This window comes from Schistocerca serialis, chromosome 4 (assembly GCF_023864345.2).
Source record: "Schistocerca serialis cubense isolate TAMUIC-IGC-003099 chromosome 4, iqSchSeri2.2, whole genome shotgun sequence".
In the NCBI taxonomy this organism is placed as follows: Eukaryota; Metazoa; Arthropoda; class Insecta; order Orthoptera; family Acrididae; genus Schistocerca; species Schistocerca serialis.
In genome coordinates, this window is record NC_064641.1 from 635,105,840 (window position 1) to 635,130,910 (window position 25,071).

At 37.7% G+C, this 25,071-nt stretch overlaps 1 protein-coding gene across 4 annotated transcripts in view; it reads right to left on the reverse strand.

Moving 5' to 3' along the window:
• LOC126475478 (uncharacterized) overlaps window positions 1-25,071 on the reverse strand; it is a 507,316-nt gene that overhangs the window by 16,419 nt on the left and 465,826 nt on the right. Inside the window, exons 11-12 of one of the 4 annotated variants that reach the window (XM_050103371.1) lie at window positions 22,880-22,924; window positions 11,385-11,594 (exon numbers count right to left, since the gene is read on the reverse strand). In XM_050103371.1, coding sequence (XP_049959328.1) covers window positions 11,385-11,594; window positions 22,880-22,924 — 255 coding nt within the window. The remainder of the gene's footprint in view (window positions 1-11,384; window positions 11,595-22,879; window positions 22,925-25,071) is intronic. The other 3 variants (XM_050103372.1, XM_050103373.1, XM_050103374.1) reach the window with 3 other exon arrangements.

Consider the following 25,071-nt stretch of genomic DNA (forward strand, 5'->3'; position numbering starts at 1 on the left):
GATGGAAGAGATACTGAATTTAATTGGTGAAATGAGAAAACATAAAAATGCAGTAAATGAAGCAAATGTCTCAAAAATGAGATCGACAGGAAGTGCAAAATGGCTAAGCAGGGATGGCTCGAGGACAGATGTAAGGATGTAGAGGCATACATTACTATGGGTTCAAAAGTTGTTCAAATGGCTCTGAGCACTATGGGACTTAACATCTGAGGTCATCAGTCCCCTAGACTTAGAATAACTTAAACCTAACTAACCTAAGGACATCACACACATCCATGCCCGAGGCAGGATTCGAACCTGTGACCGTAGCGGTCACGCGGTTCCAGACTGAAGGGCCTAGAACCGCACGGCCAATTACTATGGGTAAGATAGATACTGCCTGTAGGAAAATTAAAGAAACCTTTGTAGAAAAGATAACCACTTGTATGAATATCAAGAGCTCAGATGGAAAACCAGTTCTAAGCAAAGAAGAGAAAGCAGAAAGGTGGAAGGAGTTTATAGAGGGTCTATACAAGGGCGGTGTACTTGAGGGCAACTTTATGGAAATGAAAGAGGGCATAAGTGAAGATGAAATGGGAGACGTGATACTGCATGAAGAATTTGACAGAGCACTGAAAGACCTAAGTTGAAACAAGGCCCCGGGAGTAGACAACATTCCATTAGAACTACTGATAGCCTTAGGAGAGCCAGCTATGACAAAACTTGACCATCTGGTGAGCAAGATGTATGAGACAGGCGAAATGCCTTCAGACTTCAAGAAGAATATAATAATTCCAATCCCGAAGACAGCAGGTGTTGACATGTATGAAAATTACCGAATTATCAGTTTAATAAGTTGGTTCAAATGGCTCTGAGCACTATGGGACTCAACATCTGAGGTCATCAGTCCCCTAGAACTTAGAACTACTTAAACCTAACTAACCTAAGGACATCACACACATCCATGCCCGAGGCAGGATTCGAACCTGTGACCATAGCGGTCACGCGGTTCCACACTGAAGCGCTTAGAACCGCACGGCCACACCGGCAGGCTCAGTTTAATAAGTCACGGCCGCAAAATACTTACACGAATTCTTTACAGATGAATAGAAAAACTTGTAGAAGCTGACCTTGGGGAAGATCAGTTCGGTTTCCATAGAAATGTTGGAACACATGAGGCAATACTGGCCCTATGACTTACCTTAGAAGATAGGTTAAGGAAGAGCAAACCTACATTTCTAGCATATGTTGACTTAGAGAAAGCTTTTGACAAGGTTGACTGGAATATTGTCTTTCAAATTCTGAAGGTGGCAGGGGTAAAATACAGGGAGTGAAAGGCTATCTACAATTTGTAAGGAAACCAGATGGCAGGTATAAGAGTTAAGGGGCTTGAAAGGGAAGCAGCAGTTGGGAACGGAGTGAGACAGGGTTGTAGCCTATCCCCGATGTTACTCAATATGTATACTGAGCAAGCAGTAAAGGAAACAAAAGAAATATTTGGAGTAGAAATTAAAATCCATGGAGAAGAAATAAAAACTTTGAGGTTTGGTCCACCTCCAGTTGATAATCCGATGTCCACATGTGTAACAATGAGGCACAGTATCAACAAGGTTGCATTTGCTGCAGAGGTTACTGTTACTTACACTGATGGTAAAGAGACGCTCATTAGTGCTGCTGATGTTATTGACTGCCTTGTACCACGCTGCTCTCATGTCAGACAAAAGAACATCACTACTGATGTTTTTCCAGACCACATTCTATGCTATCCCAACATATTTAGTTTCTATATCAGATTAGATTAGATTAGATTTACTTTCATTCCAATTGATCCGTAGTGAGGAGGTCCTCCAGGATGTGGAACATGTCAGAAAAACAATACATGACAAATATTTACAACTAAAACAAATAAGCTAATGTACCATTCCACAGGTCCCAAGTGGAATGATCGTCATTTTTTAATGAACACTAAGAGTCATTTTACAAATACTAATGCACTGAATTTAAAATAAAAAAGTTTTTTATTTATTTATAGGGTAATAAACATGTAATACAACTACTGTAATACTTATTTACAATGAACACATTACTGCACTGAAATGGTGCAGAAGTTAGATTATACTTACACACACACAAACACAGACACACACACACACACACACACACACACACACACACACACACACACAAATTTTCAATGAACACATTACTGCACTGAAATTGTGCAGAAGTTATGTTGTACTTATATACAAATCAGTTGGTTTTACTAAGAAATTCATCAATGGAGTAGAAGGAGTTGGCCACCAATAAATCCTTTAGGCTTCTCTTAAACTGAATTTCATTGGTTGTTAAGCTTTTTATGGCTGCTGGCAAGTTATTGAAAATGTGTGTTCCTGAATAATGCACACCTTTTTGTACAAGACTAAGTGACTTTAAATCCTTGTGAAGATTATTCTTATTTCTAGTATTGATTCCATGAATTGAGCTGTTGGTTTGAAAAAGTGATATATTTTTAATGACAAATTTCAGTAAGGAATAAATATATTGGGAAGCAGTAGTTAGTATCCCCAGTTCCCTAAACAGGCTTCTGCAGGATGTTCTTCACTTCACACCACATATAACTCTCACTGCACGTTTTTGTGCCCGGAAAAATTTAGCTTGGCTTGATGAATTACACCAAAAAATAATCCCATATGACATTATGGAATGAAAGTAAGCATAGTATGCCAGCTTTTTCATTTTTATATCCCCTATGTCTGACAAAATTCGCATTGCAAACAGAGATTTGTTAAGACGCTTCAGCAGTTCTGTGGTGTGCTCCTCCCAGTTGAATTTATTATCAAGCTGTAATCCCAAGAATTTAACACTGTCCACTTCTTCTATCTTTTTGTCATCGTATGTTAGACATATACTCTTGGGACACCCCTTACAAGTTCTGAACTGCATGTAGTGTGTTTTTTCAAAGTTTAGTGACAAAGAATTGGCTAGGAACCAGTGATTAATGTCCACAAATATTTTATTGGCTGATCTTTCTAAGACTACACTTGATTTGCTATTTTTTTCAATGTTTGTATCATCGGCAAACAAAACAAACTTGGCATCTGGTAATGTTACTGATGAAAGGTCGTTGATATACACAAGAAAAAGTAAGGGCCCCAAAATGGAACCTTGTGGGACCCCACATGTAATTAGTTCCCAGTTGGATGATGCCTGATAGCTTGATACATGTCTCTTTCCTAATAACACCCTTTGTTTCCTGCCAGAGATATAAGATTTGAACCATTTTGCAGCATTTCCTGTTACACTATAATATTATAGTTTACTTAAAAGGATATTGTGATTTACACAGTCAAATGCCTTTGACAGATCACAAAATATGCCTGCAATTTTTTGTCTAATGAATTAAGCACATTTTCACTGTAAGTGTAGATAGCCTTCTCAATATCAGAACCTTTTAGAAATCCAAACTATGACTTTGACAGTATGTTATTTGAGATAAGATGGTTATAAAGACGACTGTACATTACTTTTTCGAAAATTTTTGAGAATGCTGGCAACAGTGAAATTGGACGGAAATTTGATGCTATTTCTTTATCTCCCTTCTTAAACAGTGGTTTAACTTCAGCATATTTCAGCCATTCAGGAAATATTCCACTGATAAACAACTGGTTACACAGATAGATTAATATATTACTTAGCTCAGAATCACATTATTTAATTAACTTTGTTGATATTTCATCATACCCACTAGATGTTTTTGATTTTAAAGATTTTATGATGGACATCATTTCTGTTGGGGTAGTGAGGGTCAAATTCATATTATGGAAGTTACTTGAAATGCCTGGTCTAAGGTAATCCATAGCAGCATCTACTGAACCTGACAACCCCATCTTTTCAGTAACAGTTATAAAATGTTTGTTAAAAGGTTCTGCAACACTATACACATCTGTCACCAATGTATCATTTACTCTTAATGCTATTTGTTCCTCTTCATGTCTGGTTCTATCAGTCTCCTCCTTCACTATATCCCATATTGTCTTTATTTTGTTATCTGATATGACTATCTTTTCCTTGTAATATATTTGCTTTGACATCCGTATTACAGTCTTTAATATTTTGCAGTATTTCTTATAATGTGCTATAGCATCAACATTGGAAATGTTTCGGATTGACAGATACAGTTTTCTTTTTGTTTTACAAGATACCCCTATTCCTCGAGTAATCCATGGCTTCTTTGTAGACTTTGCTCTAACCTTGGTAAGTTTTGGGGAAAGCAGTGTTCGAATAAGGTAAGCACTTTATTAACAAAAATGTTATATGTTTCATTCAGAGACAGCAAAGGACCTGGAAGAGCAGTCGAACAGAATGGACAGTGTCTTTAAAAGTCGATTTAAGATGAACATCAACAAAAGCAGAATGAGGATAATGGAATGTAGTCTAATTAAATCAGGTGAGGCTAAGGGCATTAGATTAGCAAATGAGACACTGAAAGTAATAGACGAGTTCTGCTATTTGGGGAACAAAATAACTGATGACTGTCAAAGTAGAGAAGATATAAAATATAGACTAGCAATGGCAAGAAAAGCATTTCTCAAGAAGAAATTTGCTAACATCGAGTACAGATTTAAGTGTCAGGAAGTCTTTCCTAAAAGTATTTGCATGGAGTGTAGCCATGTATGGAAGTGAAACATGGACGATAAATAGTTTGGACAAGAAGAGAATAGAAGCTTGCGAAATGTGGTGCTACAGAAGAATGCTGAAGATTAGATGGTTAGATCACGTAACTAATGAGGATGTACTAAATAGAATTGGGGAGAAGAGGAATTTGTGGTACAACTTGACTAGAAGAAGGGATCGGTTAATAGGACACATTCTGTGGCATCAAGGGAAAAACATAAGTAGTGATGGAGGGAAGCGTGGGTAAAAATTGTAGAGGGAGACCAAGGGATGAGTACACTAAGCAGATTCAAAAGGATGTAGGTTGCAGTAGTTACTCAGATATGAAGAAGCTTATACAGGATAGAGTTGCATGGAGAGCTGCATCAAACCAGTCTCTGTACTGAAGACCAGAACAACACATCTCCTACATTTATTTGTTAATCAATATGTTTTCTTTCTTTGACTGTGTACTGTTTTAATGATAATGTGCATATTGAACAGAACTGTATTTGACATATTGAAAAAAAGTTTTTGGTATTCTTTGAAGATTTTTTTCTCATGATTGGGAAACAGGGCAACATCTGATCTTGACAATCAATTCCACCCATTTCCTTATTGTATTCAAGGATGCATTTAGGCTTCATCTTTTGTTACTAACTGTTTATCTATGTGTTCAACTATCTCTATATCTTTGTGTTTTGTTGATATTGCACATCATGCTTGTCTTTTCATCTCAGAGCCAACATATTATTACAAATTCTCCATAAACAGACTCCTTTCCTTAACATTTATTTTTGAATGTTTTTTTTTTGGCATATTTTGCCTGTTGCTGATACTGTCCTGATAACATTTGCGTTCTCCTGGAGTAATTTTAAAAATAATTTGGGGAAGGAGTAGCTGTTGTCAAGAAATGAACTATATCTTTTGTTCAGAATGGATTTTGACAAGTCCATGACATCATTCTTTGATGAGCTATTATTCCTATCAGTTTTGTTCAAGCCATTACATATTTTGAAAGTATAACAATAACATCATACTTCCCTCACATAGTTCATAAAATTTTAATTCAAATCACACTCTGTTTGATGTATTAAATTGTTTATATACTAAGCCTCCTTTATATTTCCATCAAGGACTTGTCTATACCAACATTTTAATGTGGTGTGTAACATACTTTCAGTTTCTCATTCAACAGGTTGATGATAGGTCTTATCTTCCAAAGCCAGCCAATGCTGTCAACAGTTTCATTATCAAAAAAACTTAAGAATTTCAAAATTTGTTCATATCTTTTAAGAGCATTACTTTTCACAGTGTTTCTGCTACTGGCCATTTAGACTAATACATTTGAATATTCGGTTTTCTGACTAGAGCCGTTAAAATACACAGTGCATAGTAAGCCTTCATCTTGTTGCATGTACAAGGATACCAAATGTCATCCATTTTCCATTTTACTTCATCCCCCCCACCATTCATTGTTACTGTTGTGTGAAGAGATTTGTTTCCGTAAAAAGTATTTCCCAAATATATCAGAAAATAGTTCTCATAATCACGAGTGCTCACTTTGAATTCAAACAAATGCTTTTATGCAACCAACAAATCTCAAAATATTTCCAAATGATTCGTGTCTTTTTGCTTCCTGTCAAGTCCATGATACACATGATTTGCATGTTAAATTTTCCCCTTTACAATCGTCATCTACAATTAAAAATTTTGCACGCCTTCTATTTCCTACAATCATGTCGCTGGATACACCATCGCTACTTACTTGTAAATGCTAAATTATAGACATCGCACAGGGGAGTGTATTGGGTAAAATTCTTCTTCTTATTTATGTTGATGATTTCCTATGTAAAGAAAACTAAGTACTTCTGGTTGAATAAAAACACAATGATGCTAGATTAAAGATTAATGACGATTTATTATAACAGATACTAAATTCTTATGGGTGAAGGTAGACGGCCAGTGGAAATGGACAAAACATATGGAGGTTTTAGCAAACAGACTATCCACGGCTTGATATGCTCTACAAGCACTTACTCCAATGTACAACATCTCATGCCTCAAAGTATGGTATTTTTAATACACTACTGGCCATTAAAATTGCTACACCACGAAGATAACGTGCTACAGATGCAAAATTTAACCGACAGGAAGAAGATGCTGTGATATGCAAATGATTAGCTTTTCAGAGCATTCACACAAGGTTGGTGCTAGTGGCGACACCTACAATGTGCTGACATGAGGAAAGTTTCCAACCAATTTCTCATACACAAACAGCAGTTGACCGGCGTTTTCTGGTGAAACGTTGTTGTGATGCCTCGTGTAAGGAGGAGAAATGCATACCATCGTGTTTCCGACTTTGATAAAGGTCGGATTGTAGCCTATCGGGATTGCCGTTTATCATATCACGACATTGTTGCTCGCGTTGGTCAAGATCCAATGACTGTTAGCAGAATATGGAATCGGTGGGTTCAGGAGGGTAATATGGAACGCCATGCTGGATCCAAACGGCCTCGTATCACTAGCAGTTGAGATAACAGACATCTTATCCGCATGGCTGTAATCGATAGTGCAGCCACGTCTTGATCCCTGAGTCAACAGATGGGGACATTTGCAAGACAACAACCATCTGCACGAACAGTTCGACAACGTTTACAGCAGCATGGACTATCAGCTCAGAGACCCTGGCTGCGGTTACCCTTAATGCTGCATCAGACAGGAGCACCTGCAATGGTGTACTCAACAATGAACCCGGGTGCACAAATGGCAAAACGTCATTTTTTCGGATGAATCCAGGTTCTGTTTACAGCATCATGATGGTCACATCCGTGTTTGGCGACATCGCGGTAAACGCACATTGGATGCATGTATTTGTCATCACCATACTGGAGTATCACCCAGCATGACGATGTGGGATGCCATTGGTTACACGTCTCAGTCACCTCTTGTTCGCAATGACGGCACTTCAAACAGTGGACATTATATTTCAGATGTGTTACAACCTGTGGCTCACCCTTCATTCGATCCCCGTGAAACCCTACATTTCAGCAGGATAATGCACAACTACATGTTGCAGGTCCTGTACGGGCCTTTCTGGATACAGAAAATGTTCGACTGCTGCCCTGGCCAGCACATTCTCCAGATCTCTCACTAACTGAAAACGTCTGGTCAATGGTGGCCGAGCAACTGACTCGTCACAATACGCCAGTCACTACTCTAGATGAACTGTGGTATCGTGTTAAAGCTGCACGGGCAGCTGTACCTGTACACACCATCGAAGCTCTGTTTGACTCAATGCCCAGGCGTATCAAGGTAGTTATTACGGCCAGAGGTGGTTGTTCTGGGTACTGATTTCTCAAGATCTACACACCCAAATTGCGTGAAAATGTAGTCACATGTCAGTTCTAGTATAATATATTTTTCCAATGAATACCCATTTATCATCTGCATTTCTTCTTGGTGTAGCAATTTTAATGGCCAGTAGTATATATAAATTCAGTCTTCAGTTATGGAATCTTGTATTGGGGAACAAGTGCTGGGAACATATAAATGATTTTCAAGATACAGAAAAGGGCTGTACGGATAACAACACATATAGTAGTGACAACAGGGACCATTACACTGAATTTAACAAAAGGCTAGAAATTCTACTGTCCCAAATGAACGAATCTTCCAGACTGTAATGTTCATTAAAAGGAAACATCATCTACACACTACAAAACTGTTCAGTACATGACAATGAAATTAGATCCAGCCATTACTTATACCTAAACAGAAAAAAACCCAAAGTACCGTATAATATACTTAATAAGGGTCTAACACCATACAATGAACTGCCACAGGAAATGAAAGGTGTAAATGAACTCCATGTCCTTAGCAGAAGGCTAAAAACATATTTATTAAGTAAAGCCTGCTACATTGTGAGTGAATATTTAAAACAACTGTAGACAGCCACTTATTATTCATGAATACCCTGGTGCTAAGCAATGGTAAATGGCCTAATTGTAAGTATTGTAAGAATAATTATAAGAATGGTAAAAATTGCATGAATCTACACTATGTGATCAAAAGTATCTGGACATCTGCCTGAAAATGACTTACAAGTTCGTGGCACCCTGCATCGGTAATGCTGGAATTCAATATGGTGCTGCCCCACCCTTAGTCTTGGTGACAACTTCCACTCTCCAGGCATACATTCAGTCAGGTGCTGGAAGGTTTCTTGGGGAATGGCAGCACATTCTTCATGGGAGCCCTGCACTGAGGAGAGCTATCTATGTCGGTCGGTGAGGCCTGGCACGAAGTCAGTGTTCCAAAATATCCCAAAAGTATTCTACAGGATTCAGGTCAGGATGCTGTGCAGGGCAGTCCATTATAGGGGTGTTAGTGTCATGTAACCACTCTACCACAGGCCGTGCATTATGAATGGGTGCTCAATCATGTTAAAAGATGCAGGCAGCATTCCCAAATTTCTCTTCAGCAGTGGGAAGCAAGAAGATGCTTAAAACATCAATGTAGGCATGTGCTGTGATAGTGCCACACAAAACAACAATGGGTGCAAGGCCCCCCCCCCCCCCCCTCCATGAAAAACACATCCACACCATAACACTACCACCTCCAAATTTTACTGTTGGCACTACACACGCTGGCAGATGACGTTCACTGGGAATTTGCCAAACCCACACCCTGCCATCAGATCACTACATAGTGTACCGTGATTCGTCACTCCACACAACGTTTTTCCACTGTTCAGTCGTCCAATATTTATGCTCCTTACACCAAGCGAGGCACTGTTTGGCATTTACCGGCATGATGTGTGGCTTATGAGCAGCCGCTCGACCACGAAATCCAAGTTCCCTCACCTCCTGCCTTACTGTCATTGTACTTGCAGTGGATGCTGATGCAGTTTGGAATTCCTGTGCGATGGTCTGGATAGATGTCAGTATATTACACATTACGACCCTCTTCAACTGGCAGCAGTCTCTGTCAGTCAACAGACGAGGTAGGCCTGTAAGCGTTTGTGCTGTACATGTCCCTTCACATTTCCACTTTACTATCACATCGGAAGCAGTGGACCTAGGGATGTTTAGGAGTGTGGAAATCTCATGTACAGACGTATGAGACAAGTGACACCCAAGTCTGCAAGTTCCACGGAGTGCCCCAGTCTGCTCTCTCACAATGTCTAATGACTACTGAGGTCGCTGAGATGGAGTACCTGGTGGTAGGCAGCAGCACAATGCACCGAACATGAAGAAAAATCTGTTTTGGGGGGTGTCCAGATACTTTTGACCACATAGTGTATGTGTGTTTGTTTAATAAGAAACAATGTACCAACAACTGATGACATCCATACAGTTTGTATTGTTCTATGGATGATTAAATATGTCGGGCAGTCAGTCAGTCAACTGAAGTAGCTTTGACAATGGGAAAACTGAGGAATTTCAGGTACAAATTATTATAATATCTGCACTATTAATCACATTTTACACCTCTGTCTTCCACCTATTCCTAATATAAAGAAATTTGTGGCTGGAGTCTAATGAAGTCCATTGCAAAAGTGGCTCTCGGGAAACATTTACATGTTTTCATCAGAGAAGTTTAGAACTCCCAGTTCCAGTCCAAATTATTGGACTACTCTGTTTGTAATTTTTGAGTGAGGTGTGTGTAGTGCCAGCAGCAAAATTTGGAGGCGGTGGTGCTATGGTGTGGTTGTGTTTTTCATGGCGGGGGCTTGCACCCCTTGTTGTTTTGCACAACACTATCACAGAACAGGCCTACATCAATGTTTTAAGCATCTTCTTCCTTTCCACTGTTGAAGAGCAATTCCGGGATGGTGGCTGCATCTTTCAACATGATTGAGCGCATGTTCATAATGCACGGCCTTTGGTGGAGTGGTTACATGACAATTCATTCGTGTAATGGACTGGTCTGCACAGAGTCCTGACCTGAATCCTATAGAACACCTTTGGGATGTTTTGGAATGCCAACTTCGTGCAAGTCCTCACCGATTGACATCAATACCTCTCCTCAGTGCAGCACTCCATGAAAAATGGCTGCCATTCCCTAAGAAACCTTTCAGCACCTGATTGAATATATGCCTCCGAGAGTGGAAGCTGTCATCAAGGCTAAGGGTGGGACAACACCATATTGAATTCCACCATTACCGATGAAGAGTGCCACGAACTTGTAAGTCATTTTCAGGCAGGTGTCCAGATACTTTGATAACATAGTGTATCTGTATATGAAGTGAGAGGGGCACACAACAACAACAACAACAACAACAACAACAACAGTGGTGACAACAGCAAAAGCAACATTGGTACTACACTCAATCCAGAATGCACCATGTGGTCGTTCACAAGAAAGGACACGAATTTATACTTTTAACTCTTCTTAACTGCTGAGTAATAAGCAAGAAAAGAAAAACTGAAGGAAAAGTAATGAAAAAAAGCGCGATTTCAGATTTAGAATTTTGAGTTAAATGTGCATGAGTAAAAACAGAAATTATCAGCTGATGCTGGCACTAATTAAGACACTAACAACAGAAAAAGCTGACTATAGATTAATGATGTTAGAAAGAACACAGATTATACTTAAAACAGTCATAAAAACTACAGGAAGAAGGAAGGATAAAAATATATAAAAGGATAATAAAAATAACTGAGATGAGCTATACAAAAGAAAAAGTACGTCTTTAGATGCATTAACTATAGGATTATGTTTATGCATGTGAACTGGTTTGTGTGTTGTACCTGTTTGGTAATGGCAGCTGCTGCTTGGGAGCCCGGTTGCTCTTCTAGCAGGGTGGCAACATGCCGCAACTCAGCAGCAATCTGTTTCCTCAACTGCTCCGCTGCCCCCTCCATGTCCAGCATCTTGGTCCTGCTGCCACATTCCAACTGCTCACTGTACGTTTCCAGAGCCATGCGCACTGCTTCCACCTGCTGCTCTGACCCCATCTGCTAAGCCGTGCACAACCAAGAAGTGTGCAGGTGCACAAATGAGTCTTAGAAAACTCTTTCACACATGAAAGTCTGATCTAAGTTTTTAATGTATTACATCTCGAAATCATAGACAGCTTATATGAACAACGACCACGCTACAATGTTAATGATACACTGTCAGTCTATTATATCTTATGTTAGCTGTAAATAAAAAGGTATGGAAAAACATACAAATATAGCTAGAAAATTTAAGACATGAATGGCTTGTGCTGTTATTTCAGTTAGGGGTACATGAATTTTCAATCATTAATGTTTGTTCATTATTGTGTAAAGATTCACCATAAGTACAGTGTTTTTGTGGGGCTTTTGATTCATGTTATTTCTGAACAATGCTTCATAAAGATGTCTTACTCTCAATGCATGTGACAGTCAAAGAGCTCCAGAAATATGGTAAACCTAATGATTCACACGTTGGTATTTACACATCAACGGCACTCAAACAACTAATATGCCCCATTATTACGTCAAAGTGCAGGAAAATTCGATGTGTGCTTTGTCTTGCAAAATTCAAATTCATGAGAGTCATATGAGATGAATATCATAAAGTTACACAAGTATCTGTCTCCTCCTCCTTCTCCTCCCCCTCCTCCTCTTTAAAACATATGTTAGTGAGTCTACCAGCTTAAATTTTTGTTTTGCATACAAATTTAAATTAAAGGGCCAAAAAGTGAATGAACATCTGGTTTACTATCAAACATGACAGTTGTTAGCCTTCCCCCTTGCCCCCACCCCCACCACCTTGTTTATGCTGATTGTGAAATTTTGTATACCAAATAAAACTAAAAATCTAATCAAATGTCACAAAAGTCATGAAAAAATACATAACACCACTTGAAAAAACATATTAAAATACACATAACACTAAAAAACTGATGACTTAAAATATGGCTGCTAAATCAAGTCTGAGGAACCTACTACTCATACTCCAACACTTTTTCTCAAAGTTGCAAGTGCCCTCTGAAATTCAAGCTGAGTACTCTTTTTCCAATATGAGCTGTACATAAGCCATAAACACTGCACACTCTTGCTGGAATAGTATTAGTTCATACATAAAGGTAATTGAGGAGCACTTATTTAGTGGCTGGAGGAATCCATGTTACGACTGAGTAGCTTTACTGAAAATAATTAACCGTCCCAGTGAGGAAACACTTATTCCCACTACCACATGCCACTATGCCCCAATAGTGAGGCCACTTTGTGAAGGAGGACATTAAATTAGGCTAGAATAGAAGGTCTGATGATAAGCAGTTAAGACAAGAAGACGACAATAGAAGCTTTTGAAATGTGGTGCTACAGAAGAACGCTGAAGATTAGATGACTGTATCATGTAACAAATGAGGAGAATTTGTTTCTCTGGGGGAGTGGGAAGGGGAGGGGTGCACACACTGGATTGCTTGTTAGTGCTCTCACAAAGCTGGACCTAATGAGGAATCTCAAAGCTTAAATGTATCTCACTTGCCAAAGTATCACATGTATGTCTGCTTCATATGTGCTGACTATCACTTAGTTAACAGGTATTGGGAGCACATCTGGGATAAACCAAGTAACAATCAAGGTTTTATCCCTCTTCTTTGGCCCATAATTGCAATCTGGCATATAACTGAAGTGCTGGCTAAAATGGTATAAAACTTATTTTAAAAATTAAATCCTTAAATTACTCTCCTTATGATACTGACAAAAAGCTACATTAATTCTGTGCTTTTTGAAATATCAAGAGGGCAGTTAGCTCCATCACTGAGCAAGTAATGGATTCAGGGCCACAAAATGGACCACTAGATCTTGCTTCACATGAATCCCAAATGACTTCATGGTGCCAATTGTATACTGGAGTGAGCAGTTGTTGTTGTTGTTGTCACATCGTGATCTTCAGTTCAAAATCTCATTTGATGCATCCCTCCATCTCTGTACAACAACTGTTACCTATGTCCAGTGTTTGAATCTGCTTACTGTATTCATCCCTTGGTCTCTATCATTTTCCCCCCACATTTACTTCCATTATCAAATTAATGATTTGTTCATGACTCAAGGTATTTCCTACCAATGAGTCAACCTGTACCATATATTTTGTTTTTCCTCATTTGACTCAGTACTTCTGCATTAGTTATTCAATCTATCCATCTAATCTTCAGCATTTTTCTGCAGCACCAAATTTTGAAAGCTTCTGTTCTCTTCATTTCTGAACTGTTTATTGTCTGGTTGCACTTCCATAGATGACTTTACTCCAAGGGAATACCTTATTAAAATAATAGTTGAATTTATACTCAGTGCAGAGATCGAATAACACTGAGGAGAGGCTATGACCCTGTGTCATTACCTTCTCGACCGCTGCTTCCCTTTCATGTGCTTTGACTCTTATAACTGCAAATTAGATTTCTGTAAAAGTTGAAAATAACTTTCCACTCTGAATTTTATCTCTGTCACCTGCAGAATTCTGAAGAGTACATTCTGGTCAGTGTTGTCAAAAGCTTTCTCTAAATCTACAAAAGTGATAAATGCAGATTTGCTTTTCTTTAGTCCACTTCCAAGGTAAGTTGCTGGATCAATATTGCCTCACATATATCTACATTGGAGTGAGTAGCCAGAAGGAAATTAGTGACTTGGGAGCAGATAGAAGTGAGTGTACCACACACAACTTGAGAAGTTGTGGTTAGAGGTGACTTACCAACCTTAGCACAAAGGCTGGCTGCAAGTTAGGTCTGTAAGCATCTGTAGTCACCTGAATTCCAACACGGCAGAGATGGGCATAATTCAAATAAATTTCTATCTAGATAATTATTCAAACAAGTAAATCATTCAAAAAATTATTTTCAGATCCAAATATCTGCATATACAAATAATAATTTGTTTTTTTATTATTCATAACTTAAATAACAAATATGTTAGACAACCACTGCATATTCTTTGTATACTTCTTGAACACCCCTCTGCCATGTATAACAAATATGGCTCAGACCAGTTTCTATTTGATAAATAATTCAGTAAAGCTTTATACAACAGAGTGGCTCAGTGACTCAATGGATAAGAGAGGTCTGCAACTCGATCCCCTGTTGATTCTGTGATCTTTTTTCTGGCACTTATAACTTTTTTTTATCACTAATAATGTGAAGTTAAATGATACCATATTTTAGAGTACGTGTTAAATAGTATGTCATGCTATAACTGGATGGATATGTTGGTAGGAAGGTCTGAGGAAGGCAAGGGGTACCAGCTCCAACAAAACAATGCCCTTGTAAAGCAGTGTGGTGCTCAAACCAACCTTCAGGTTGAGCAAAGCTTTACTTGTTTTACATCATAACAATTGGTACACAAAATTGCCTTCATATCTGGCATTAGCAGTCAAGATTAATCATGTGACCAAATTTAGCTGATTCAGCACTTGCCCAGTACTTCCTCTTTTCTCTCCCTCTGCTAACATGTTGAAGCACTCTGTGTGGCTAAGCAAAGATGAGAATGCAGCTAACATAGACCCAAATCTGAAATATCTTTCTTAATTGCACCAGGGTTCATAATCCTATTACATATCAGTGTCTAGCCAATATAATCACAAAGTACTCTCGTGTTTGTTATGCTGCAAAATGGGTGAACAAAGTAATGACTCAGTTGTCAGTAATGATGAATGTCAACAGACTATAGGTTTAAAGTCTCCTGAAATGGCTTTTTTGTTTTTTGATGAGAAGTTCAAAAAAAATACGTGTTGTGTAAACTAATTTAAAAGCAACAAAAAATGTATTTATTTTATGAATGGCAAATAACTGAAATTAAATTCTTTGGATTTCAAACTTCTTTATTATATACAATCTTGTTATTCACAAATGATGAACAATTGATTTTATTCATGTGAACAAATAACTTTTGAAATACAATCTGATTTATTATTCAAGAACAAAAAATAATAATTTTGTATTCATTACTCATCATTCGAATAAATTTTGTCCTACTCTACCGTACAGTGGACACTGTCTATGACCTTTAGATGTTTTTGTTCTACAATATTACTTTTATTGTAAGCCGGTTTTCGGCTTACAAGGCCATCTTCAGACATTTACTCAGTAAATGTCTGAAGATGGCCTTGTAAGCCGAAAACCAGTTTACAATAAAAGTAATATTGTAGAACAAAAGCAAACTGGTGCTTTTCATTTATTATAATGTTGTTCTACCAAGAACCGACGGAAGATTCTGTTAATCTTTAGATGTATCGGTCTTTCTTATCTACATCCATGTCAGTTGTCATTGAGTTGGCATCGCACAAAAGCCTTCTTAAAAGGCATCCCTTCTCTATTTCCAACATAGGTGGATACTAAATACATCGAGAGTGGTGTAAATGAAAGCATCCATACTTCTCAATACAGAATTTAAAGCCTGACTGCCACTCAGCCAACCTCTAGACAGTTATTTGCAACTGCAGGTAGCAGTTTTGGACTTCGTTGATCATGAAAAATGAGACAGGTAAAGAAAAATTGGCTCACTGTCCAGATGGTTTTTACTCTGCTGTGACATTTATCCTCTTGTATTGGAAATGTTCATGACATATGGAACTAGGAGATTAGAGCAGCACACACGAATAGGTGAATAATTCAAATGAACTTGGAACTTGTATAGACTGATGGCATGTCAGCAAAAGAAAGTAGTAGATTATCAGACTATTATTACTAGCACCTAAGATGATGAGAGAAGAAGAACAGATGAAGTTGATAGGTATGTATAAGTTTCCAACATCTTTTTTAGCATGCATGTACCTCCCCACCACCACCACCACCACCACCACCATCACCACCACACCTCCCACTCACATGCATTCGCACACACATACATAAGTATGTGATAGAGAATTAGGCTGTATCACTTCTGAAAGCAGCAAACAGATGATTAATAGTCAAAAATGGATGAGCCAACCGTTCTGCAATACACTAAGACATCTAATCCAAGAGTAAGGACAACCCTTAAAAGTTTGAAAACAGTACCATACTCTCCTTCTAGTTCACTGAAATGGATGATAAATCATCAGTTTAATTTACTGTTAGGACTAGTGAAGAATTAATTCTGATGTCGTAAGGGGGGCAGGGGCACTTTGTTAATGTCATTTTTTTAAAAATTCACACAAAAGTGAATTTATTCTTCATATTCAGCACACTTTTGTTTTAAATACAATGTTTCATGAGAGGTAGAGTATAAAGCAACCATCCTACATTCATACACAGTTACTGACACCAACAAGTGTATCATCAGCCATCTGCCAAACTTTTTCTGGGTATGTATGTCACTACGTCTGTTGTCTTTATCACCACCACCACAACCCTCACCAAACTACCACATCCATAATCTTCATTTACTGTAAATATGGACTTGGGTTCTGTTAATCTAACAATTCAGTGAATTCCTGTGTAGTTTAGAAACAAAATTAATGCTCATGGTATGACTTTTGTTTGCCTCTAGTTTTTCTGTTTACTGTATTTTCCACCCATTTTACACAAAATTCTAAAATATGTGTACAATAATCAACTGCATGTATGAAATTACAGTTCCAGTTTCTGAAAATACTGTGTTTCTAGTACTGGGTTGGTACACAAGTTTGCAGGATTTTTCCGTACATTTCATAAATACAACATATAAGTGTAACAGAGACTTTAGTCACCAAAAACATATTCTCTTTCTCTATTTATAACAGTCTGCCAAAGGTGGGGTAACTTTTTGATTCCGCAACTGCAGAAATTGTGTGGTTTTGAGGCAAAGAACTCATCGAGCCATGTTTGGAGCACATTTTCATCTGGAAAGGAAGTTGCTTGAAAGTTGTTCAATAGGGTGTGGAAAAGGTGAAAATCTGAAGATGCAAGATCAAGTGAATAAGATGGGTGCAGAACGACTTCCCAACTCATCTCCTGTATAGTGTTTTTTTGTCAGTCTAGCAGAATATGGACGAGTGTTATTGTGGAGTAGCATCACTTCACGCAGTCTTCTCAGTCATTGTTCTCAGACTGTGTCTGCAAGAAATCTCAGTTGTTGACAGTAAACATCAGCAGTGATGGTTACACTTGAGGGAAGCAATTCATAGTACAAAACACCCTGCTGCTATTCCACCAGACGCATAACGAGATCTTTGTGCGAGGAGTTGCTGGTTTGTTTGGGATCACCATTCCTTTCTTCTCCTTATGTTATCATAAAGACAGTTTCTCACCACCAGTAAAGATATAGGATAGGAATGGTCAGTGTTGTCCATGAGCCAACTGATGATGAGCAGGCAAAGATGCACATATGGCCACCCATTGATTTTTGTGATTTTGGCTTAGAGCATAAATTACCCATAAACCCAATTTTTAAACCTTCCCATTTCATGCAAATGTTGCATGATTGTGGAATGGTCACAGTTCATTACATTTGCCAGTTCTCGAGTATTCTTATGTACATCATTGTTGCTTAATGCATTTCAACGATCTTCATCAAGCCCTGAAGGTCTTCCTCAAAAATGGAGAGTCATTAATGTGAAAATGATCCTCCTTGAAACAAAAAAACCATTTTCTTGCTGTAGTCTGCTCAATGGCATTATCTCCATACATGGCACAAATATTTCTGGCTGCCTCCACTGCTGTCATACCTCTATTGAACTCAAACAGAAGAATATGTTGGAAATGTTCCGATTTCTCCACTTTGCACTCAATTTTCTAGCATCCACAGCTGCACTCACAGTCTCCAAATGACAAAATGACAATACGTTAACTCAAATAGCAACAGTGAACTACAAATAAAAAAATGACAGTCAATGAATAAACCCATAGCAACTGGAATACCAAAATGCAAAACAACAATGCTACAAACTTATGCAGTGACCTAATAAAATCTTGAAGTAGATGAAATATATTACAGCATTGCACAACTGTTTCATTGGCCATATTTATGCCTTGCAGTAATTTCTCATTTTGGATGTGTTAAGTTTTTTTAAAATTCATTTCTTGTACAACTATTGTGCAACACTTTTATATTGTTGTTAATGATAAAAAGGTTAAATTTTATTAAGTTTCAGCTGTTTTCTGGAATTGAGAGATCCTGAATCAACACACATTCTGAAATTCAGATCTGATTACTTGGGAATGAGAGATACATAATTATTGCCATTGAATGTGCCCAATATTAATAAAGCCTTTTTAATGATTGATAATCAATTGCAACTGTGCTCATGATAATACACCCAACAATTTCTAATATTAATAGGCTCACTAGAGATAGTCAAACAGTACATAACATAAATATTGTGCTTCTGAGTGTTAAGACAAGTTGTCATTTCCATTTTATGCACAATATTTCGATGACCAACCCAACTGTCTCTCCACCAGTGGTACAAGTTGCGCTGTTATGAGTACTTGCTGCCTGGGCTCCAACCACACTAGCTGGCACAGCACATGAAGAAGATGACTTGAGGTGATCATCAAAATATTTTGCACAGACTGGAAACAATGATTAGGCTGAACACCCAGAAGTACACTTGTCACACTGAGAAAAGCAGGGATATCATAGGAGATAACTTTTTTTTTAATGGCAAAAGATGAATTTCTTTTTGTGGCATTATGCAAGCATTTCCACATTGATGCACATGTTTTTATTCTAATATAGGTTGCAATATGTATCACATTAATCAAATTAATGAAAGGCTGCAATGTTAATGTTTTTTACACTGTTTGTACAATTGATATGTTTTTGTGCTGATCATGTAGGAATGGCTTACATCTCATTAAGCAACTGCACGCAGTTACCCATTTCATTGTGAAAGTATCTGAACCTGAACTCTGAAGTAATTGTAGAGTTTAACAAACTACCTGTATGTAGCATAATACATAAAATAATAAAACATCCCCAAACACAGCCAGAGCTCATAACATTAGGAGTAAACATCTATCCTGTCTTTTTTTTTTTTTTTTTTTTTTTTGATGAAGCCACCTGGAACTTTTGGCAGACAAAAGAAGCACACAGCAGTGGGTGGCACACAAACGTAAAGCTGTTCCCAGCAAGGGACTGCCCCTCCCTCATATATTCTAAAATCGAATTGCATCCTGCTCTGTCAGAAAAATATACATATGTTACACAAGAACTGTGGGCTGCTGGATGCCTTGTGTTGTTTTCTGGTAGTTTGATTATGAATGAGGGAAGGCTTTCACACAGGCTTTGGCAATTCACTTTTATAAAATATATACAGCTACACTAAGTTGATTTACACAAATTTAAAATTAAGACTTAATTTTAGAGTTACTAATAGGCAATTATGCCCATTATTGAGGAATTTTTTGTAGCCTATTTTTTTACACTTACAGCAACTAACTGTTAATTGCAAGAATTGATTTGCATGGATCTGGCATTGTTTTATGAAGTACAATAGCAGAGATGTTTTGTACTTCCACCAAGGAATTCCTGTTCATCAGATTCAAATAATTCAGATGACTCTGAACCAAGTATTTTGGGAAATGACAGAGATGAAGATCCACATAACAGTCCAGAAATTACCTGTACTGAAGAATTAGTTATTATTCCAAAGATGAATGTGAGCTGAGTAGTGGTACTGAGCAAAATACAAGTTTCACAGTTGTGCCTTCATGCCCAGAAGTTGACAATTCTAATTTTTCTGATATGGGTAAACAGTTACACAACAGGCAACAACAATATAAGCTACAAAGAAAAGACATATGATGATTCAAGTAATTGGAAAGACACGTGACACAGAGGAAAGACACATGACAATTGAAGTGGTTGAGGGCTGTTCTTACATTGGGCTCTACAAATGCACTTCTCATCTTTGACACTTGAGTATTTTTGGAAATATTTTGACAAAAACTTTTGAGTGCAATTTTTAGTGAGGCAATACTTTATTCTGTGCATCTGACAATCATATCAGTGAACCCAAACATGACAGAAATTTATAAGTTCTGTCAGATTTTGTCTTCTTATTGACTACTGGTCTCCTTCAGCTTGATGTAACAAAGCTGCAGACATTGTGCTGAAATGTCTGTTTTCAGTAGCTAAATTAATTCTTCCACTTTGTGAACAAATTCTTGTAACACAAATAGCCACTAGTTCAAAATGAAATCAGTTTTTAATGATTTTACAAGGAATTTTTGTCAGTAGCAACAAGAATAATAATTTTTGATAGATACAATTATGGTACCATAAAAGTACACAAGCAATGCAAAAATAATAAATACACACAAAATAAACCTCACAACTGGGGCTTGAAACTTTTCATTTAGGCAGGTGCGTCTGGGGTGTTTTTGATCTCCTTCCATACACAGCATGCTGATGGAAACCTTTAATGAAACGTGTCCACTGGCAGATGAGAAGGATCTGCTGAAATGAGGGAAAGGAAGCTATGGATCATGGAAGATATGACTAATCATCATGAGGTGACACTTGTAAGATTAGTGGATAACTGATTAATATGCTTGGCACATTCCTTTCCCCTTAATGAAGTTTTTTCCACTGTGAAAAAATAGTGCCAGACAGAAAAGAACAAAGCAAGCTGCTTTGTCCTTGTATCATAAAGCAGTACAACTACACTAGATGATCAAAAGTATCAGAACACGTAGGCTGCACTGAGGAGAGGTATCAATGTCGGTCAGTGAGGCCTGGTACGAAGTCGGTGTTCCAAAACATCCCAAAGGTGTTTTATAAGATTCACGTCAGGACTCTGTGCAGGCTAGTCCATTACAGGGAGTGCAGGCCAATCCATTACAGGTATGTTATTGTTGTGCAACCACTCCACCACAGGCCATGCATTATGGACAGGTGCATGATCATATTAAAAGATGCAATCACCATCCCCGAATTGCTTCCAACTGTGGGAAACAAGAATGTGGTTAAAACATCAATGTAGGTCTGTTCTGTGATAGTGCCATGCAAAATGACAAGGGGTGCAAGCCACCGCCGTGAAAAACATGACCGCGCCATAATACCACCACCTCCGAATTTTACTGCTGGCTCTAATAAATACGCTGGCACATGATGAACACTGGGCATTCGCCATACCCACACCCTGCCATCAGATCGCCACACTGTGTGCCATGATTCATCACTACATAAAACATTTTTCCACTGTTCAATCGTCCAATGTTTACACTCCTTACACCAAGTGGGGCATGATGTGTGGCTTATGAGCAGCCGCTCGACCATGAAACCAAGTTTTCTCACCTCACACCTAACTGCCATAGTAATTGCAATGGATCCTGATGCAGTTCGGAATTCCTGTGTGATGGTCTGGATAGATGTCTGCCTATTACACATTACAACCATCTTCAACTGTCGGTAGTCTCTGTCAGTCAACAGAAAAGGTCGGCCTGTACAATTTTGTGCTGTATGTGTCCCATCACATTTCCACTTCACTATCACATCAGAAGCAGTGGACCTAGGGATGTTTAGGAGTGTGGAAATCGTGCATGCAGACGTGTGGCACAAGTGACATCCAATCACCTGACCACGTTCGAGTTCTGTGGAGCACCCCATTCTGCTCTCTCACAATGTCTAATGACTCCTAAGGTTGCTGATATGGAGTACCTGGTGTATAGGTGGCAGCACAATGCACCTAATATGAAAAACATATGTTTTTGGGGGTGTCCAGATACTTTTGATCACATAGTGTAGCATATAAGAGAAGTGGATTTTGTAGACATGCTGCCTGAACTTTACAGAGTATCTTCAAAAAGTAGACTGTCATTTGCAGCTTTTTGGCTACATTCTGTGCAAAGTAAATGCATGGCTGATTTACCATATGTAAACAGTGGTAAATATACATCTTTGTACTGATACCATATGTAGCTCAATGAATGTTTGAAAGATAGAAAAAAGGGAAAAACCTGGGAGATCATCATTTGACATTTTACAGACCACCTGCACCACAGCAGATGAAGGCAACAGCCCTTTCCTACGCACAATGTACGAGACTGATCATGATCGCTGGCCTGAAAACAGAACTGGATAGTCAACTGTTAAGTTAATATTATTCTGGAAAAAAATATTGTTTCAGATGGTTTCAGGCCAGCTGATTACAAAAAGTTGTAACTTGCTCTATTATGAGCAATGTTACTTACTAGTAACATCTTTTATTTTTTAGAAAAAATGAAAATAAATTAGAAATTCACCATTTATTTTAAAATAGTTCACTAAAATAATTCCTTCCTTGGTATTTTACAGCAGTGCCAAATAAAGGATTATGACAACACTGTTAGCAGTTCCTTGCTTTATCTGCATATCTGTTAAAGCAAAGCTCTTACCTGGCATGCATAGGAAGCAGAATCTGGCAACTGCAGGCCCCTGCCCTGAGAACAAATTCAGTGGTCATGCATCCCATGCATATGTATCTAAAAGCACAGTGAATGTTGTCTAATTTTAATATAAAAAACTACAATGGAAATGTCATATTTAATTAACCTTACATTACTGCTGAAATACTATTTTTGCAGGCATATTGGTTAGAGAGGCACTACCCGAAAATCACCACAGCAGGAAGTAACTAGTCACATCTACTGAAGCCTTCTGCTGTACGAATGCAAAGTGACGTATTCCTCTGAAAATAGTTACAGCTAATGATGCTCTTTCAGTAATTTACAATACTGGGTATAAGTGAACAATTTCAATAAGTAAACTGTCAATACTACATTACCTTATAATTTTGAAGTTAAATGAATTCTGTGGAACATCAGTTCTGTCTGCCATCTGTCTGTTAACCATCTAACACTGTCCAGAATTTATTCATTTAACAGACTCCATATTATAAAATCTACATCACAAAAATGCAAAGTAATTAAGACAAAATATTGCTTATTAAATTTGAAAGTCCTCACTATAGTAGGTTTACTACTGTTAATGTCATTGTAATTTTCTTAATATTGTTGTTACTTTAAACTACATATGAGAAATTTAAAAAAGCTAATGGTAGGGGAAAAATATTAAAATGCAGATGTTAATTTTATTGCTCCTCTGCAGAATTGGGAGTCCTTCATCAGAAGCTGATCATTTTAAAATTCCATTCATATCCTGAATTTCTGGCACTCTCATGATATACCACCAACAATAGTTTATTCATTCCTAAAATATTTTCAGCACTTCTCGTTTTTATTATTTTGTTGATTCAAAAAATGGATGTTATGAATGTTAGTAACATTTTAATTGGTTTTATTAAAAACTACAATGATTTTAAAATGAGTTAGATTGCACAATGCTTGTTTTTGTGGGTTCTGCAAAATATTTTTTTATTATATATTGCATATATTTTAAAATGTAAAAAACAGTGTGTTTGTACTCCATAAACATCCATTTCCAAACAAAATCAGGAAGCATCAGGCATGGCACTATTATGTTCCACTTATTGTGTAAAAGTTCATTTGCTGTTCACTCTCTGCAATAGTTTTTCAAATCCAAATACTGAGTTGACATTCTGTACCTGATTTCACAATGCATATTCATTAGAAGTCCCATCCACAGCAAATATGGACTATAAGACACAATTTTTTCTCTGAAAAATTGCCTCCAAAGTTCTGGTGCATCTTATACTCAAAATTAATATAAAAATGTCCAGTGTTTGATTTAAAATACGAATCAATCTTAAAACAGGCCATGTATTCAATGCCACAGGAAACCTATCTATATCTGGCAACAATGGATTCCACTGGCAGCAGCAGTACACCAATGCAGCGAACATGAGTTGTGGGGATTCACAAGCTTCCCAACATGATCTCCTTCCTGCCCCAACATCAGATGACGATTTTCAGGAATTTTGAAGGTCAGATTGGTTTTATAAAACAAGACTTTTTTTGTCTGGCTATGCAATCTAATAATAAAAATGTTATTTTTAGAAAAAAAATTGCTTAAGAATTAAGGCGAGTCTTATGGCCTGTAGCCTCTTGTAGTAAGTAAAATACAGTACATGCAGTCAGACAATGGTCGAATGTCAGATATGAATATAGTGCACTAGTATGTTATTACTTTAAATGCCCTATTTCTTCACTTTTTATCAACTATGCGATAAGGCAAGAGCTGTGGCTATGAACATGCTGCATTTGCTCCTTAAATATGAAAATAAGCTGTGTTTGGAATCCATGAATCACCATATTTTATGGACTATAAGACACTAGGGACTGTAAGATGCTACAAACTATACATCCACACTAACATTTAAGCAATTCTTTAAAAAATAACGTTTCACCATTATTGTTAGATTGCAAAGCCAGATTTAAAAAAAAAATTCTTAGTTTACAGAACAGAACTTACCTTTAAAATCCCTGAAAAGTGTCTTCTTCTTCTTCCTCCTCCTCCTCCACCTCCTCCTCCTCATCCTCATCCATCATCCATCATCATCGTCCTCTTCATATGTAAGATGGTCTTCACTGCCATCAAGAGCATTACTTATGTCACACTTCTTGAAAGCTTTAACAATAACATCTTTTCTCACTCTAGACCACAACTG